Below are 16963 nucleotides of genomic sequence, written 5' to 3'. Positions count from 1 at the left end.
GTATGTTATCAGAATTGTTGCTTGTAAAGCACTGCAAATGGAATTTGTGTATCAGATTGAACTGTCAGTCAGATGGTGACAGATGGCTGAAAGACCTGTCCCCATCAGACACACAGCTTCCTTTAGAGACAACTATATAAAAAAAGAAAAGTAAATAACACGCACACACACCCCCACACACATAAGAGGATGGGGAAAGAGTGCATGACAGAGCGAGCTGATTGGCTAAGGCACAGATTAAAAAGAAATGTCAAAAGGACATTCCACGATTACAAACCACGAGATAAAGCACTGCTATGTAATATAGTGCTGCAGAGCAAGGCACAGGTCAGCACAGTACATAATAATGTCACTATCTAACAACATAAAAAAACACTCCAAAGTAGAAGTCACAGTAATCAAAATAAAAACGAAGGGAATCAAAAAATAAAAACCACAACAGTGTAGTGACATCTGTCACTGAAGACTCAGCACAATTTAACTACTACTACTGTCTCCTCTTCCCCCTGGGCACAGATTTCTCTAATTAAGCCGGCTAATTAATTCTCATTTACTAATGATACTCCTATTACAAAGGATGACTAGTCTGAGGGGCAAAGTGTTTCATCGACCGCTGCATTGTGAGGTGAAAATTAAGTTTTCCAGCTAGGACTTGTGAAATGATTAACAGGTTTCCAGCTTACTAGAATGCAGCGCACGCTAAAAATAGGGTTAAACTTTTACGCCGATATGAATTATACGCACCAGGAACTAAAATAATTGCTGGATGGCTTTTATAGTACTATATTTTAGAGCCCCACTGTGGCCGTTTGAAGCTATAAGCTTTATCTCTGATGAGTCAACCATATAGGAATATGCTCTCTTCTTTTAAATAAATTTCAAAAGGAAATTCCAAATTAGGTTTTCCAAGACAAAGGCGTGACCCTACCAAGTGTCCGCTGGGGAATTCATTTAAAATTAAAACTGGATACCTTTTAATTATTTTGGTTTCTTAGATTAAAAGAAAAATGAGGTCAGATAAATGCTTCAAAGTACATATAATTAATTCATGTTAAAAAAATAAAAAAGATAGGAATCTCTGTATGACATCCACAAAAAAAGTGCCTGGCCGTAATGTGTAGATGTATTATTTGTTCTGCCAATCTGCATTTGAATTTTGGTAATGATGTTATATATCTAAGGACTAAACAAATTACCCTATCCAGCTTTCTAGTCTGGCTGACTCATGTAACAGATGACTAATGTCTTGATGTGTGACTGAATGTCTGCCTATATGCTGAGGTCAAGAGAGTACATTGCAACTGTATTCACAAGGGTTATGGAGGCCATCAAGCCCCCTCCCCAAGTCTACCACTCGGACCTTTGACCCCTAAAGATGTAGACTAGGGCCATACCGGCTGAGACAGAGAGGGGATCACTTTACAGCTGGATGCCGATCTTAAACCCACTCACTTCACCGAAGGAACCAGAACCTTTCTCATGGATTTACGGGCATAAATCAACTCCTCGCCCTGTCCTCGCCTACAACACACATTGGTGTCCTCTTACATGGCTTCACTAAGTCTTTCCACTCTGTCAGGGGAAATCCCATTCCTGAAATTAGTTCTGCTACATGTCCTTCTTTTCTCTGGATAATGACAGCAGACAGAGGGCAAGTGTGTGAGAGAGCTACAAAAATAAACTAATGGCTCTCTCAGTTAAAAATAGGTCAATTACTTGTCCACTGCATGCAATGAAAAAGGTAAATATGGCAATAAGTCAAGAACTGAATTCGTCTCCAATGAGTTTGATTTCCTAATTCGTGTGAGCCACTTGTAGAGAACAGCAGGCCAGAGGGACATCTGGGATGGTTACGAGTATGTTGACAAGAGGAAATGGGGGTCACAGCGAATGGCAATTACGCATGCAGAAGGCAGTTCGGCACAATTAAAACTAATGAGGCTTCAGCCTAAAACCTGCAAAGGAGTTGGTGATTTTCTGCCACATGTATTCCAGATGGAAAAGAGCAGTCATTACAGAGCTAATACCTATAGTCAGATTTTTCAGTACTTCTCACATATGGTAACTCTTTCAGCACGCCATCAGTGACCAGAAAATTTGGGACAAACATAATCATACATTGCAGTAGCAGACTAACCCTACCTATGTTTTGGTAGCTGCATATGTTTGGCTAGTAATGTTTTTTAAATGTTCAGTAGAACTAAAATACTGAGCTGTATGCTATGTAAAACACCACGCCTTCATTAATTATGGATGGATGGATGGATGGATGGATGGATGGACGGACGGACGGACGGATGGACAGATGGATGGATGGACAAAAAGATGGATGGACAAACATGCCAACAGGGAATAGGAAGATGGATTGGAGTGCCAGGGTAACTGATGGAAAGGATGCTGGACAATGAACACCAACACCCACCATGGTGGTGCTGGTCACAGCTCGTCTGTCCTGGCGAGGGCTGAGCTGTCTGGGAAGGAGACTCAAGCTCCTCCATTGGGGGAGGGCTGGTGTTGAGCTGGCCAACAGGAGGGGGCCATGGTAGGTCCTTGATCACTTTAATCTCTACTGCAAGTGTCACCAGAGGAAAGATGGAGGCAAGGAGACGATAGCAACAAGAATAATAAAGAAAGGAGGCGAGTTAGGAAAGGGAAGTAATGACAGAAAACAGAAGAAAAAGACAAAAGGTAAAAGGGGTAAGTGAAAAATACTGTGGATAAGAGCAGGAGAGCTGGTTTATACTGTGATCCAAAATTCAGCAGCAGCTGTGGGCTAGAAAAGGAAGGAATACAAGAGGACTGGAAAGGAAGGAACGTTAGTTCTAAAAGTAGGGCTGGATTTTATATCCGCTTCCACTCTGATGCAGAGCTGGATACTCAGATTGCCGAGAGGCCCTGAAGGTAACAAAAGGAATGTGAAAGTTTTCAATTATCAAATTCAATAATGCACTCAGATTCAGCCAATAACTACAGTCTCACCTTGGGAGAGATACACTAGATAGATGCAACAAGAAGTTCTTAAGGCCGAATTGTTCAAGCTCTAATGCATGATACAGTGCATAATATCCAAGGCCCAAGTAATAATACTCTACTTTTAATGAGCAAACTATAAAATATAAACCTGCCTTAAGCCAAACTAGATGATCAGTAGACAGTAGATCAGTAAACAGCACAGCTGCATACACTCTACTGTAACTGTTGGTGCTGTGTTTGATGACAAAGACCCCAGGCCTCTATATTAAGCCAAGTCAGAGTGTAGACAATATCTGTAGCTAAAAAGTACCTAAGAGTAATCCATGAAGGCAATGGACGCTACCCTGGCTTTGCCCCTTAAATAATGTATGCCTCATGCAGCCGGGGCTTTACCAGGGTAATTGAGCACTCATGCAGCACCACATCTGTTTCCAGCACGGGGCCACTTTTTAACCAGCCAAGGATAATTAATGAATGAGACAGAAAGGGGAATGTTTTTCTTCATACAAGAGAAAGCCACTGATCGAGCCAAGGCTAATAAATAAACGCAATCCATGGGTAATAGCTTTGGTGAACGACTGCATGTTCCTCGAGTGGTTGTGTTATTTGTGCTCAGATTTTGCAGAGGTCTCAAAAGACATCTTTGTGCTATCCAAGCCACAGCGATTGAGCAAATTCTAAGGTCACTGTCCATGGTGCTGGAGATTTTATTCCAGTTACGAAAGTACTGTAAAAGAAAGGAATTTTAATGTGCAGCTACTTTTGGCACATAACTATTAACGGTTTCTTTTAAGGTCTTATAAGCTAAAACAAAAAACAAAACACGTCATTCTATTAAATACATGTCATCCTTCATTCTCTTATCTCCTTTATCAAAACCAAATGCATTCGATGAGTACGTGTGGCGTGGGTGTGGTCTCTGGCCAGCTGCAGAGGAGGGGTGACGCAGTGAGCTCCCGGGGCGGCGCAGGGGCGGGGTGAACAGGTGTGCTGGGATCTGACAGTGATTGTGTCTCTTTATATGTTGGCAGTGACAGTCGGAGGGGGAGCGGACGTGACAGCAGAGAGAGAGCGGGAGTGTCTGTGTCCCAGTCAATAAAACCACAGTATCAAATAAAAGTTCTGCTGTCAACATATTCGCTCCAGCATATGTTTCTTGGGGCCAACGTTACAGTACGTTAAGTTTAAAGTACGGAACAACAATGGCAAGAAAGGCTCTCAGACGGGTTCTATTCTCCAATCAGAACAAACCCCAAACATCTGCAACCCTCATTGTGACTGATATACAGCAAATATTCGGTCATCTGTCCAATAAAGGGAGTGACAGAATTGTTCAAACATGGACAAACAACAGGCAAATAGATGGGTTGATGTAAATCAGATATACTATTAACGCTGGTGCACAGACTAGTTTTCAGTAGGAGGATGAACATAATGTTATGAACCTGTCTTCCTCCCTGAAAGGAATTGAACCATGGTGGTGGTACAGGACATGTTAATGAGAAGCAATATCAGCAAGCTAGATGAAGGGGAGACTGGAGAATATTCAATCCGACAAGCAATTAAATAGCCGGGCCTGGGGTGTCAGGGGGCTAATCTAGAGAAAGGTGGCTGGAAGGAGGAGCTGCTTGCTGTCTGTCCTTATGGGAGAGGTGTAGACTAGAGGAGTGGATACAGAAGGTCAAAAACTCTGCTAGATAATATAACTTCCTCTACTTTGGGGTGAAGTAGGGGACTCTCTTCCTATGAGATTAAAAGCCTAATACTCATTTCACATTGCAGATTAGCGTGTAATTGTTTGGGGAGCAGAAGGCGGCCTCCACTCTGCAGCCTCAGTGTGGGGACGAGGAGACGATTTCAGCGAGCGTGGTTCAGACTCGCTTGGTTGCACAGCTGAATAATAGCATTTAGCACTGTGAAAATTAAGGAAAACTGATTCAATAGTCAGGGTTTTGGGTGTGTTTGTGTGCGTTTTTTAAACCTGGGTGCCTCACCTTGTGAAGCATTTTAAGGTATTGTTACTCCTAAGGTTGTCACTGACTATAGATGCCACGCTGCTGCACAGATGAGTGCATCTTTACACTGCAGGGACAAATTCATATTTAGCACCGAGGTGACAACAGCAGTTCAGGTGATTTACACATGAACCTGAAGGCTTACCACACTGCAACCCACATTTTCACAGATCACACTGCCCACACACTGGCTCTATCACACTGCCCTCTATCAATACATACCTGTTTACAGCTAATGTAGATTTAGACCCATTATCGGGTCTGTGGGTGGTAAATTGTACTCTGTGTACGGGTTAACTGCATCAGAGACCGCACACGCATATCAAGTAGAAAATGTAAATCATGCTCAGTATGACATAAATACTGTGTATTTTGTAGGTTAGGTTAGTTATATGTGTTAATAATCTGAGTCATATTTGCACAGCACCTTTCTAAATGAAAAGAGAAATAATGCAGAGCCCAATTAATAATTCTGAACGTTCATGTGAATACATCCGATCTTTTTTGTCGTCTAATCTTCCTCACCTGGATAATCCTCATTCAATATTAGTACACACCTCCTCCTGTTGACACAAAAAGCAGGTTATTGCCTGCCTGGAACTTGCGAAGCAGCTGTCGCTCAAAAGTGGCCATGTTAAAAATTTGAAAACTCATCACTCATGTCCCTCCCATTGTCCTCCTCCCTTTGGATATTTACTTTGTTTTGTGTTTGTGTTGACAGTGTAGAAATTAAAAAGAATAAAAAATAATGGATAGGGGTATGCGCTTTCCTTTCCTTTGTTCTTCCAGGAGCCGTTCTTTTTTTTTTCCCTCTCAAAGCCAGGTATTTGTTTACCCGGGCTTTTCATTAGCCCATGGCACTTCATCACTGTAAACAGTGCAGCACCATAAATCACCAGCTATGCTTGTTTTTCACCAATGCTGTTTAATTTAGTTCTGCTTAATTTGGCTGGCTAATTGCATGCATATTCAAAACAAGCTGGAGTATTGTGATGTTTATGCCGCACATTATGAGCGGAAGAGCTCGAAATACAAAAACAGCCTCTTCCGAAGACGTGTTTGTTCCATCTGCACTCAAATCATTACAGATAACAACTGTGTAATGCTCCAGGGGAACTGAAATGCCACTTCATTATTTTTCCCGTATACTGTATCCATCACATTACATAGTCCGGCTTTCTTTTGAAAGGACCTGCGTTTGTATTAAAAATGAAAGTGACACAGAAAATGGATGCTGGTTAAAAGATGACAGCAAGGCCTTTTTCCATGCTCTTCCATAGAGAGAGAAGGGAAAGATGTTTTACTGACAGCTGGCCAGCAGGAGCTTCCGTGGGGGCTTTCTGGCAAAACGCTGCTTCTACACTTATAGCGGGAGGTTTACAGTGCAGTTGTGTGTGGCCAATGTGTGTGAGTGAAGATAAGACCCATGGCAGTAGCGCTCCGTAGAGAACGGTGGGACACATTTGAGGCTCATGAAAGAGGGCTGACAGGAAGGTTATCAGCGGGGTGTTGCAGCAGAGGCCAGCAGGACGAGACAGCGCTGCAGAGTGACAGGCAGCGGTGGGGGATATCGGATCAGCCAAGCACAGAGAAACTGAACTCCGACACCCACAAAACAGCTGGCTTTAACCCTGTTGCAAGACACCACGGTAGGACTGTAACTGAATCAATTATTTATTTTAGAACATTAGAATCAGATCTCAGATTTCTAGGTCGTTAAGCCCATGAAGATTCATTAAAAAACCATAAAGTTTCCCCAAGACCTGAGGGGCTAAGCGACTACACTGCCTCTGATCTCCAGTGTTAAATGCACGGCACCCTGCAGGCCAGGAGTCAAGTGAAAGGAGTTAGTAGCAGGTAACAGGGCAAGGAGATTAGGTAACAGTGGCTCTTAGTCCCACTCCTGCTGAGACAACGCTCGGATTTCCAATGGCGACGTGTCCACGTCTGGCTGTGAGAGGGAGGATACTATATGCAGAGCCAAAATGTACAGGGTGATAGACATATGGACAAACCCTACACGGGCCTCATATACTAACACTTCATATATGGTCAAATTCTAATGCATCTTGGTCACACTTCACCTCCAGAATCATCCATCACTTACTCAGCATCCAGGGAGTAAGGATAGAGGTTGTGTCGAGTACCTGTGTTCGGCAGCCGAGTATGGTGTGGCGCTGGGGTGGAGAGGGACAGTGAGGATGAGTGATTAACTAAACCGCAAGTACACAGCCTCCCAACCCCCTAACAAGGCAGAGGATTTACATTCCATTGCATACCTGTCAGGAGATAGTCCAACAGTGAATAATAACACCAGACCAAGTGTTGTGAACAGGCGTGCAGGCAGGCTGTGATAGGGACAGCTGAGGAAAAGGGGGCTGCAGCAAGGAGCATTACTCTACTTTGCCTCCCCAGCATTAATGAAGACAAATAGTCTTTTATACAGATTGCATTACCGTGTTATACCACTGTGGGAGGGCGTAGGCGGCACTTGGTACTTATTTAATTGTTTTTTTCCCTTTATTTTTGAAACACCTACTGCACAATTTAGCAAGGTTGTTCATCTTTTTTCATTATGTGCTAATACTTTGTTTGGCGACATTTTCATTTCCCACATAATTGTGGGAATATGAACTGTGAAGGTTTTGATGGGTTTAGCAAACCGCTTCTAAATCTAAATGGTGAACAATATCATTAATCATTTATATTACACAGGCGCAAAGTGCTTCAGCAACTATAGAAATGTTGCTGAGGAGAAGTGCCCTCTGGAAACCTAAAAAGCCCACTGAGCTATAATTAGTCCTATTTTAAAAAACAGGCTATCTGAGCACAGAAAGGCTGGAATCACAACTTACCGCAGCCTGATAACGTATTTACTTAACTGCTGACATCTGGAGGCATGGCAGCATCACCACAATGGAAATCAGGGAGATCTGAACATGAACAGTCAAACAATTACAAATCTATATATAAAACAAATAAAAATGTTGTCATATTCTGCATAAAACAAACTTAAATCAGATTTAGTCTTACAAAATCTGATAAAAATTTACAATGGAAAGCTTGGAAAATATAGTTACTTCTTTAAATTGGTGGTTTGGGTAATATTTTTAAAGCTTATGATAAAAATTAAGCCAAGGTTTTTGTTTTACATGTTCATGTATGTTTAGTTTTTAATTTGGACCTTTGTTTTTTTCTGTCAAAACATCACAAACCAAAGGCTATACTCTTTTGTATAGACTTTTCTGCAAAATGGTTAGTGGTTCTGAAAATCTAACAATTCAACTACAACTAGGTTTAGATTACAAAAAAAGGCGTTTAGGCTTCTCAAGCTCTAATGCACAGAAAGTTCATGATCTAAAATTACAGGACCGCCCGAGTAACCCTGTTTCGACTAAGGATGTAGGACAATTCCGTATTGGATCTGTGACTCATTTATGCCACAGATTTCCTGGCAATGAGAAAACGAATGGATCCAAAATATAATCGACAGTGGTGCAATAAAGCATCTCTGGGAAAAGACAAGAGTAGCTGGGCCCTAACCTAACTCTAAAAACAGTGCCAGAAGGGATTAAATGGGGATAACTGCTAAGCATTTGGCTCACATGACTTAAACATTGAAGCAATGTATAAAGTCCTGAAGTCGCAGGTAAGCTTGTTGCAAAGATCAGAGACATGAAACTTCAAGCTTGAAAGGTATGAAACTTTCTCTAAGCCCCTTGATGTCAGGATCCAAGGCTGGTCTGCACTGACACCTGCGAAAGCAACGAGCCCATGCTGACAAGGCTTGTCCTAGAGATGTTTTTCTTCTTTTTTCCCCTTTCTTCCATTTTCTGTCGTTCAAATGGTGGAGAATTATTTCGGCTTGAATTAAGCATAAAACAGAACACAATCCAGTACTTTTTACACTGCAGCTTTCCTCGAAAGACAACTTAAAGACTTATCTCTTCAATTCCAAACCAATATACTTCGACATGCACTGGAAATTGAATTAATCATCATCAAAAAAGGGGACACTCTCTGTAAGAGGGGGGAGTTGAAAGAGGGATGTGTTGGTAAACAGTGCCCTAAACAAACTCTCCTGAGTGCTGCTTGACAGAAAAATAATGAGGGAGAGAAGGAAAGCGATTAAGAATGCAGCATCCCTTATTTAACTCATCACTAGCACAGGCAAAAGAACGCGACTCCTATGAAAACCTCGGGGCCGAGAGTACACAGAAGTAAACAGGAAACAGAAATTAAGTGGAAACATGAAAGGATGACGAATGAACAGACTGACAAATTTATTTTATACATTTGCCTACAGAGTCTCACTACACTCTGACTAACATGAGCCAATGAATCCCTTAAATCACAACTCCTGCCACAGTCAGATACATCTAGCTGAATGCTATCTATCTGTGGAAATCTTCAAAACTAGTGCAAAAACCTCTCAGTGAACAAAGATAATTTTCTCATTTATTTCAAGAACGCATGCTATCTGTAAGCACCATTGATTGGTACATACCAGTACTCTCATTACCTGCAGGTATGCACCAAATACTCTTATGAGACTCTTCTCCAGCAAATGAGATTCATGAGCTTGTTTCCTTTGCAATGCCACATAAGACTTTACACGTACTTAAAAATGAGGGAGCAGACCTTCTCCATCTTTAATAAATACAAAATACATTACAAATAATCTACACAAATAGAAAAGTGTGCTATTCCAGCGATTTGGGATGGATCCGTTTTGAAATAGTCACTAGCTCTGACTGGCTCTTCGAGGCATTACATCCAAATTAGATTCAACAATTGTGATGAAAGTGGGTTGGAGATGTGGCATTAATTGCATGCTTTATTGTTGGATATTAAAACGTAGCTGTGCATGTAAATGATATTTATGGCATAATTCCCTTCAACTGCGTGACTGTGTGAAGTCCGTTGAAACAACCCATTAACGGCACAACACCACAAGGGATTAATGTCCCTTTCATCTTCTGTATTGTAACCGTTTTACTTTATTGCAGTGCACTTCATCTGTGATTTCAGAGCACAAAGGGAAAAATAAAGGACACGTAAAATAGAGACATTTGTAGAAATAATTAAACTATAAAGAAATTTAATTACAAAAATGTGAATTATTTTCGTACTTTGCATCACAGTGAGTTTTGATTTACGGTGCTATGCCGCGCAATTACTTTTGCATGTCGAAAAACCAAATTACAAGCTTTGCCACTTGTTCCCCCCCTTAACTATACACCAAAATGAGCCTTGAGGCCATGCGTGGTTTTAATAATGCATGAGTGTTGTTTTTATTTTGCTGTGCATCAGAGACCACTTTGTCATATTTTCGGTTTGTATAATGATCATTTCCACAGAAAGCCAAACAGCACTATTCTTTCACGGAAAAAGAATAATTAACACTGCAAAGGGCGGACGAGTAAACACAGTTTGCTTCACTTCCACCCCTGCACCCTTCACCCCATTGCCTCTTCTTTTAAGCAGTGCTACTGCACTTCCTAAAATTGTGCGCCTGCTGAAAGACTAATCTGAAGTACTTCTACCATGCCTTTGCCTTTTTTTTTTTTTTAGTCCACTTCAAGCTCTGGGGGATTGTGCAAGTAGCATACTGATAATGTCATTCTAATTAGCAACATTTTCCAAGGCGTTTTTCAGTAGGTGACCGCTGGGTTCATTTGGAGAAAACAGCACTTAGGATTCAAATGTTAATCAAATCGTGACATCGCTAATAAACTGTAAAACAAGCTTGTAATTTTAAACAGCATTTCCAGAAAGTAGGTGGCAACCCAGAGGTTCAGGCATCAGTTTCAAAAAGCTCTAAAAACATCATACAAAAAAAAAGAAGAAGAAAAAAAAGAAAAAGAAAAAAAAGGAGACAATCCCCAGTCCCGCCTCCATTGGTACCTGTGAGGGATTTGGAGTCCTTTCTGCCGTAGGGATCTGATCCAGTGCCATTTACAGAGCCCTCGTAGCTAATGCAGTCATAACAAAGCAGAGCTGTTCAAGGATGAAAAAGAACAAAAATATATATATATATATGAAGAGAAAAATGGGGCGATTGAAAATAGTCAAGGACTGCTGATTTTCTTGAAAAAAGGTTAAAATACTTGTTTGTTTTTTTTAAATTTGGGGTGCATATTTATATTCTGGCGGCATATCTTTCCAGGAACAGCCCTGTTTGATGTTATGGCTGTTTTAGCCATGCTGAAGCTCTTAAAACCACAGTGACTACCTGGACCTACATGCACCTGCGCAACCAATCATGCCTCCCTGAGCAGCGTAGGTATCAACTTAGTTTAAACAGGCAGGAGCTGGATGAAAACAGTAAACAGTGTTCTGGACACCTGCAAAATGAAAGTAGCAGGTGCAGAGGAGAGGGGGGAAAAAAAACGAAAAAGCTTAAACAGAAAGGTAAAGGCAGCAGCAGCAGCAGCGGGAGCCTCATAACCTGACAGAAGCCATAATCAAATTTGTTAGCGCTGGAAAAACAGACGTCTGGGTTAGTAAAGAGAAACAGGTTCAGATTACGCTGTGTTAAAAGCTTGACAGTTGAGCCGTTAGTTAGATTCAGTCTCTGAGCATTTGACATTAGAACAAAGACTGCAAAACAGATCGAAATGAAATCCTGTTTGTTTTTTTCCCCCTTTTTAAAGATGCTTACTAAAAAGGTAGAAATAATGTTTTCAGAGTAAAAGTACATTATGCATCTCTTGATCAAAAGTCTTCTTTGCAGTACTTTCAAGATTTATTTCACTTACTTCTCTCTGTGCCGTAAGTTACAGTGAGGTTTATATTCTCCTTCAGTGGTCATAATAATTCGGTCAGTCAGTCCTACCTGCAAAGGCTTTGGAAATCCTCTCCTTCTTCCACTCCCAGGGCTGGTCGTACTCCTCAGGGGGTCGCTCATCATCCTGGGGTAGTCTGCTTTCTCTGGGGCAGCACAATCGGTCAGGGTCTGAGTCGCCACCGTTCTCAGCTGGCTCGTATGGTGTGTCGTACAAGGGTAGCTGCCTCACGGGTCCGTCCTTAGGACCTCTCCCGCCAGACCTGATCTCTAAAAAACATGAGAAAGACTCATTGTTAATGCTAGGTCTCTGACATAAAACTTTATAGATGAAAGCTATAAAGTTATGACCGTAGGTTCACTGGCAAACACAAAGGCAACATATTTTATCAGGCCTGAAGTGGATATTTCTTGTAAAGCACGGAATATGGAAGAAATATGGAAGAAGTAGCCTCACATTTACACTTTTAGCATCTGTGTTAATACAGGAATAAAACTGTGACATCAGTTTGATGGCCAAAGGGCACAACTAGCATCACCTATCAAGCTGAAGACTAGAATTTTGTTTGCTATGTGTTCAAATAAGAAAGTATCCATAGGCTGAGCAAGTCCCTCACTTAGTGGGTCTAGCAAATTTACAGTAATATAGAAATAATAAATAAAATATAATAATAAATTTAGAAAATAAACAACAACAAAAAAAAAACAGACTAACAATGTAGTAACTTGTGGTGAGCCAAGTTATCAAAACACTGTTGTACAATATTAAAAGAATGCGCTTGGTCTAAAATGCCAAATGCATTTCTTGTACAACAGCTAGAAGCATCTCAGTCTGAGGCCATATGTAAAATAGCAAAGCAATGCAATAGTTAATACCGGCATAAGATGGTCCTGCGATATCAGGTACAGAGCACTGTCAAAAGCAGGCTATTCTAACTGAAATCTGCCATCAACAATAGTCAGAAAGCAAAACTGGGCATGAATAAATTGAAAGGCAGCGCCTCCTACAACTATTATTCAGTGAATGGCGGTGACAGTTTGCTGTTGCTATTTGCAGAAAGTGGGAAGCGAGTCTGCACTGAAATAAAAAAAGGTTGAGTTCATGCAAAAGCAGCTCTCTGCATAAAGCGTAGAAATCACACAGCGGTCCTCGATGAACATGCCCATCACTGTCAGAACTGAGTTGAATATAAAAGTACCAATTTTCTTTCTCTCTGTAACATTTAACGACTCTTTGAAACCAACAGAAACCGTCACAAGCGTTAGAATACTTTTGTCGTAAATTATGTGAAAATGTCAAAGGGCCAAATAATGCCCCTGATCTTGACACAAAAGCGAAGCAAGCTGTGGTTTCTTTTAAATAAAATGTTTTGTAGCCTCAATTTAGTTCTCTAGCCACATAAAGCCTTAAATCCTTTGAGCCTATTCCCTCTAGTGTAGAAATACTTTAATCATTAGTTTTGGAGGTGGATCACAGAATAACTATTGATATAATACAGGAATGACAGGTTAGCCACAATAATAACAGTGTCACAAAAAAAGCAATTCCCAATACACTGTAGAACAATTTTCCATAATATCTGTATAACTGAGTAATAAAAAATAGCTTGAAAAAGCAGACAAACACCTATTATGTAGTGATTCACTGCATTATGGCGTCACCACACAAAGTGGTTAAGTACTGACACACGACATGCTCGTTTTAATAATATAAAAACACAGAAACAGTGCTACAGTGTATTCATCAAGTATCACTTGAAGAAACAATATATGACATACAACCTACCTAATGTATGATTTCATGGCAACCTTTGTACTACTTGTCAGCATTTCTCCATCAGACTTAAAGTCGTGGCTAGACGCACAAACAGAAATGATTACCACCTGGTGACCTAATGCATTAGAAAAAAAAATTGTTTTCAGAATGACCTCTCTTCAAGAAACATGATGTTTGCAACTGGCAGAAAAGATGTGGGCACAACCCACATCCTCAACCCTGCCGTTCAACCCAGAAAGGCATTTTCCTTATGAATGTGACATCATTTAACGGCAAATACTTATTTTATTAAGTTTATGTGCCACCACTCATGAAAAGATGAAATGCGGGAGAGGATTTACAGTGCCAGAAAATAAATAGCAGGATCAAAAAAAAAAAAAAAAAAAAAGAAGGAGGGAAAAAAAAAGCTACTGGTCTCTAGTGTGGAGGTGATTTTATCTATCATGGTGGTTGGACAAAAACAAATGTGGGCATAATGACATTATACTTTGTGCAATCTTTGTAGAGTTCAAGAAAGGGCTCCGTTTTTAAACTTTGGTACGCTCCTGGAACATACACCATTAACCGGTTTCTGGAACATTGCCAGTTTGTCTATAGACATCAGTTATAAAACGTCTACGTTTTCTTCTGTTTACATGTATAATCATCAGTGAAACAGAAGGCATTGAACGTTGCTTTGTTGTTCAAAGGCGGTGGAAATACAAAGTAAAACAACTTAAGCGTGTTAACCAAATAGGACTTTCCCCCTGTAACTGTTGCATGCAAAGAGCAAAACTGTCAATCCAGTGTACATTTTTATATTCATGAGTCACGTCGCAAATCTAGTTAGCATCACCTGACCACAACTAAAACGCATGCCCACCCTTTCACTCTCCATGTAAGAAGGTGAAAAAGACCTGACGATGCTAATGAAGCATCATGCCCTTGAGAACTCTCCTCTCTCTCTTCCACCGCCTCCTCCCCTCTCCAACCTTCCTCTTCTCACATGAAGTTGTTAGCAGCCTGCACCTTTCCTCCTGGGCCACATGAAGCTGTTAGCGGCCAGAACCACCATAGAGCAATGCGATGTGAAGAGAATGAAATATTATGCCACACTACTGCATAATTGCCTCTTAGCCCAAGGGAGCTCTTGCGGAAAAATGAGCATTGCGTTTGAGCCTAATGGAGCTACCCGCCACTGGTGGTGGTGTAGGGGTGGAGTGAGGTGAGGCTGCCAGGTCCCGTATCTGAACGTAATCCCGCATTAGACAAACTTGCACTCTTTGATCTTGGCAGTTAAAAGCCTCGGTGTTATGAGATCCTACCACGATTAGGCCCTACCTTTGTTGCAGAAGAACAAATAGCTCTGGAAGAAGGGAAAGAAAGCAAGTTGTAAAGAAGGGGGGAAATTAATGGGGGGAGGTGTTACATTGGTGGGGTGAGTACACCATGTGGAAAGAACCCTTTAATTGAAGGCATGTTGCCTTCAATAAACTGTTGTGGTGGACTGAGACTCCCTGCTAAACCAGGATTGTGTATGGACAGGAGCCTTGTTGGCCTCCTTACCTTTCTTTGCATTAAAAATAAATAAATAAAAAAATAAAAAATTCTTCCTCCCAACCTTTCGTTCTTCCTTCTTTCCTACTGCTCCTCTTATTCATCCCGTCAGTTCCTGTTGATACACGTTTAGTAAACAGGGAGGGGGCACATCTGTCAAGACAAATTGCAGAGACGGGCCTGACCGTGGGGTTGCATGTTGCAACACTGCTGCAGCCTATATTTTGCATTTGACCCCTACCCTCTGATCAGGGTCAGAAGTCAAGCACCACACCCTCTCTTGATCTACCTCATACCTTCCCCTCCCCGGATGTCAGAGTTCCTGTCCAGATGCTGCACTTCCACTTTTTGCTTTTTACAGCCACCCCCCCAAAAAAGCTTGCAAAATGTGATTTATAAACCTCTCTAGGGGGCAGCAACATTGTTTTTGTATGTTGGAAAAGCCCTAATACAGTCCACCACCCTCAACAGGGTTTTCAAAAGTCATGTAGTGGCAGCAATCTAACACCCACAACCATCTGTTTAGTGCTACTAAAAAAGATGTTTGTGATGGCAGCACACTGCTGAGAACCAAACATCTGCCTTTGCAACGAGAAGCAATTTTCCCTAATGAAAAATGACAAATACTGCATGCTAAAATAATAGGTGTCCACAACTGAAGGCAAAAAAAATAAATAAATAAAAGAAAATAGGAAAAAGAAAATTTAATCTCCAAAATGAGAGGCAGATCCAATCTTTGTTTTCATTTTTCTTCCTGTGGTTCCAAACTAAGGAGATTAATTCTGAGAGAGAGGAACATGTTCCTTGCTATAAATCCAGGGAGGCTCCTGTTCTACTTACTGCATGAGTAGCCCTCTGGGCATATTATCATGGCAGCGCAAGGGCAGTCAGAAAGCTCTGGATTAAATCAAAAAACATTAACTGCAACAAACCTGGCAGCCGCATCCTGCTGCACATAAAGAACTGATCAAGCCATCCTGCCATCACCATCATCCAGACCGATTCGGTGTTATTTTCCTCCATTTCCATTATTGACGGTCAGTAAATTCACTGCATTTGCAAGAAAGTAGCAAACAACTACATAACCGTGCTTTTATTGCGAGGCTAAAGAGTGTAATATGTAAAAGAAAAACACATTTATCTGCCTCTCTGGTTGACTACAACCCACCCACTCACACTGAGCCAGAGAGAATTTGCTGCTGTGAGGCGCTTTCAGGGGCACAGGGAATATCTGGATTTGATTGAGGGCATCTCTTGAGCACTAGTGAAGGATTAAATGTGACTGACTTTACACCCCTAGAAAACAATGTGCAGAAAATATCCAGGCTTAAGGATTTGCTCTGCCTGCTCTACCAGCTAAATCACTCTTAAAAGAAATCCTTTATCATTTGAGTTGGCTTGCTTTTTAACAAGGTGAATTTCTGCTGACAGCAACTCCTTAAAGTGAATTACAAAATATCACAAGTGAAACTGGATGTAGAAAATTTTGTTCATGTATTAAACAGATACATTTAATTGCATTCACTTTCTGATTCGCTAAAATAATAAAAGACGTGGTCCTCCCAAAGACACATATTTAACAGAGGTAGAAAAGGAGCTGATGAACAAAGCTTTGATTTCGTTCCGTTTGATTGGCCTAGTCTGTGACGAGAAAACGGGGTTGATCTGGTGTTCAAAGACAGAGATTTGGGCCACCCACAGGTGCTGTGTGTCAGTCAGAAAGCTCGCTGACAAGTAAAGGTGTTTGTTCATTGACCCATGGCGCCTCTGTGTTGAGTATAAATCTGCTTAGTGACTAGAGCCAAGAGGAGGCTCTTGCTGCTGACGGTTCCCCACAGATCTCTGGGAGGAAAGTTTCAGTAAACAAAGACAACA

General features: G+C 41.2%; 1 protein-coding gene across 5 annotated transcripts in view; it reads right to left on the bottom strand.

Moving 5' to 3' along the window:
- Nucleotides 1–16963, bottom strand: part of shf (Src homology 2 domain containing F) — a 90883-nt gene that overhangs the window by 14588 nt on the left and 59332 nt on the right. Inside the window, exons 3-5 of one of the 5 annotated variants that reach the window (XM_035907772.2) lie at nucleotides 11827–12045; nucleotides 10896–10988; nucleotides 2423–2569 (exon numbers count right to left, since the gene is read on the bottom strand). In XM_035907772.2, coding sequence (XP_035763665.2) covers nucleotides 2423–2569; nucleotides 10896–10988; nucleotides 11827–12045 — 459 coding nt within the window. The remainder of the gene's footprint in view (nucleotides 1–2422; nucleotides 2570–10895; nucleotides 10989–11826; nucleotides 12046–16963) is intronic. The other 4 variants (XM_035908521.2, XM_006779812.3, XM_006779813.3 and 1 more) reach the window with 4 other exon arrangements.

Source organism: Neolamprologus brichardi, chromosome 1, assembly GCF_056152115.1.
Source record: "Neolamprologus brichardi isolate AB-2024 chromosome 1, ASM5615211v1, whole genome shotgun sequence".
NCBI lineage: Eukaryota > Metazoa > Chordata > Actinopteri > Cichliformes > Cichlidae > Neolamprologus > Neolamprologus brichardi.
The sequence above is the reverse complement of the archived record's forward strand: the minus strand, read 5'-3'. Positions and strand labels throughout refer to the sequence as shown.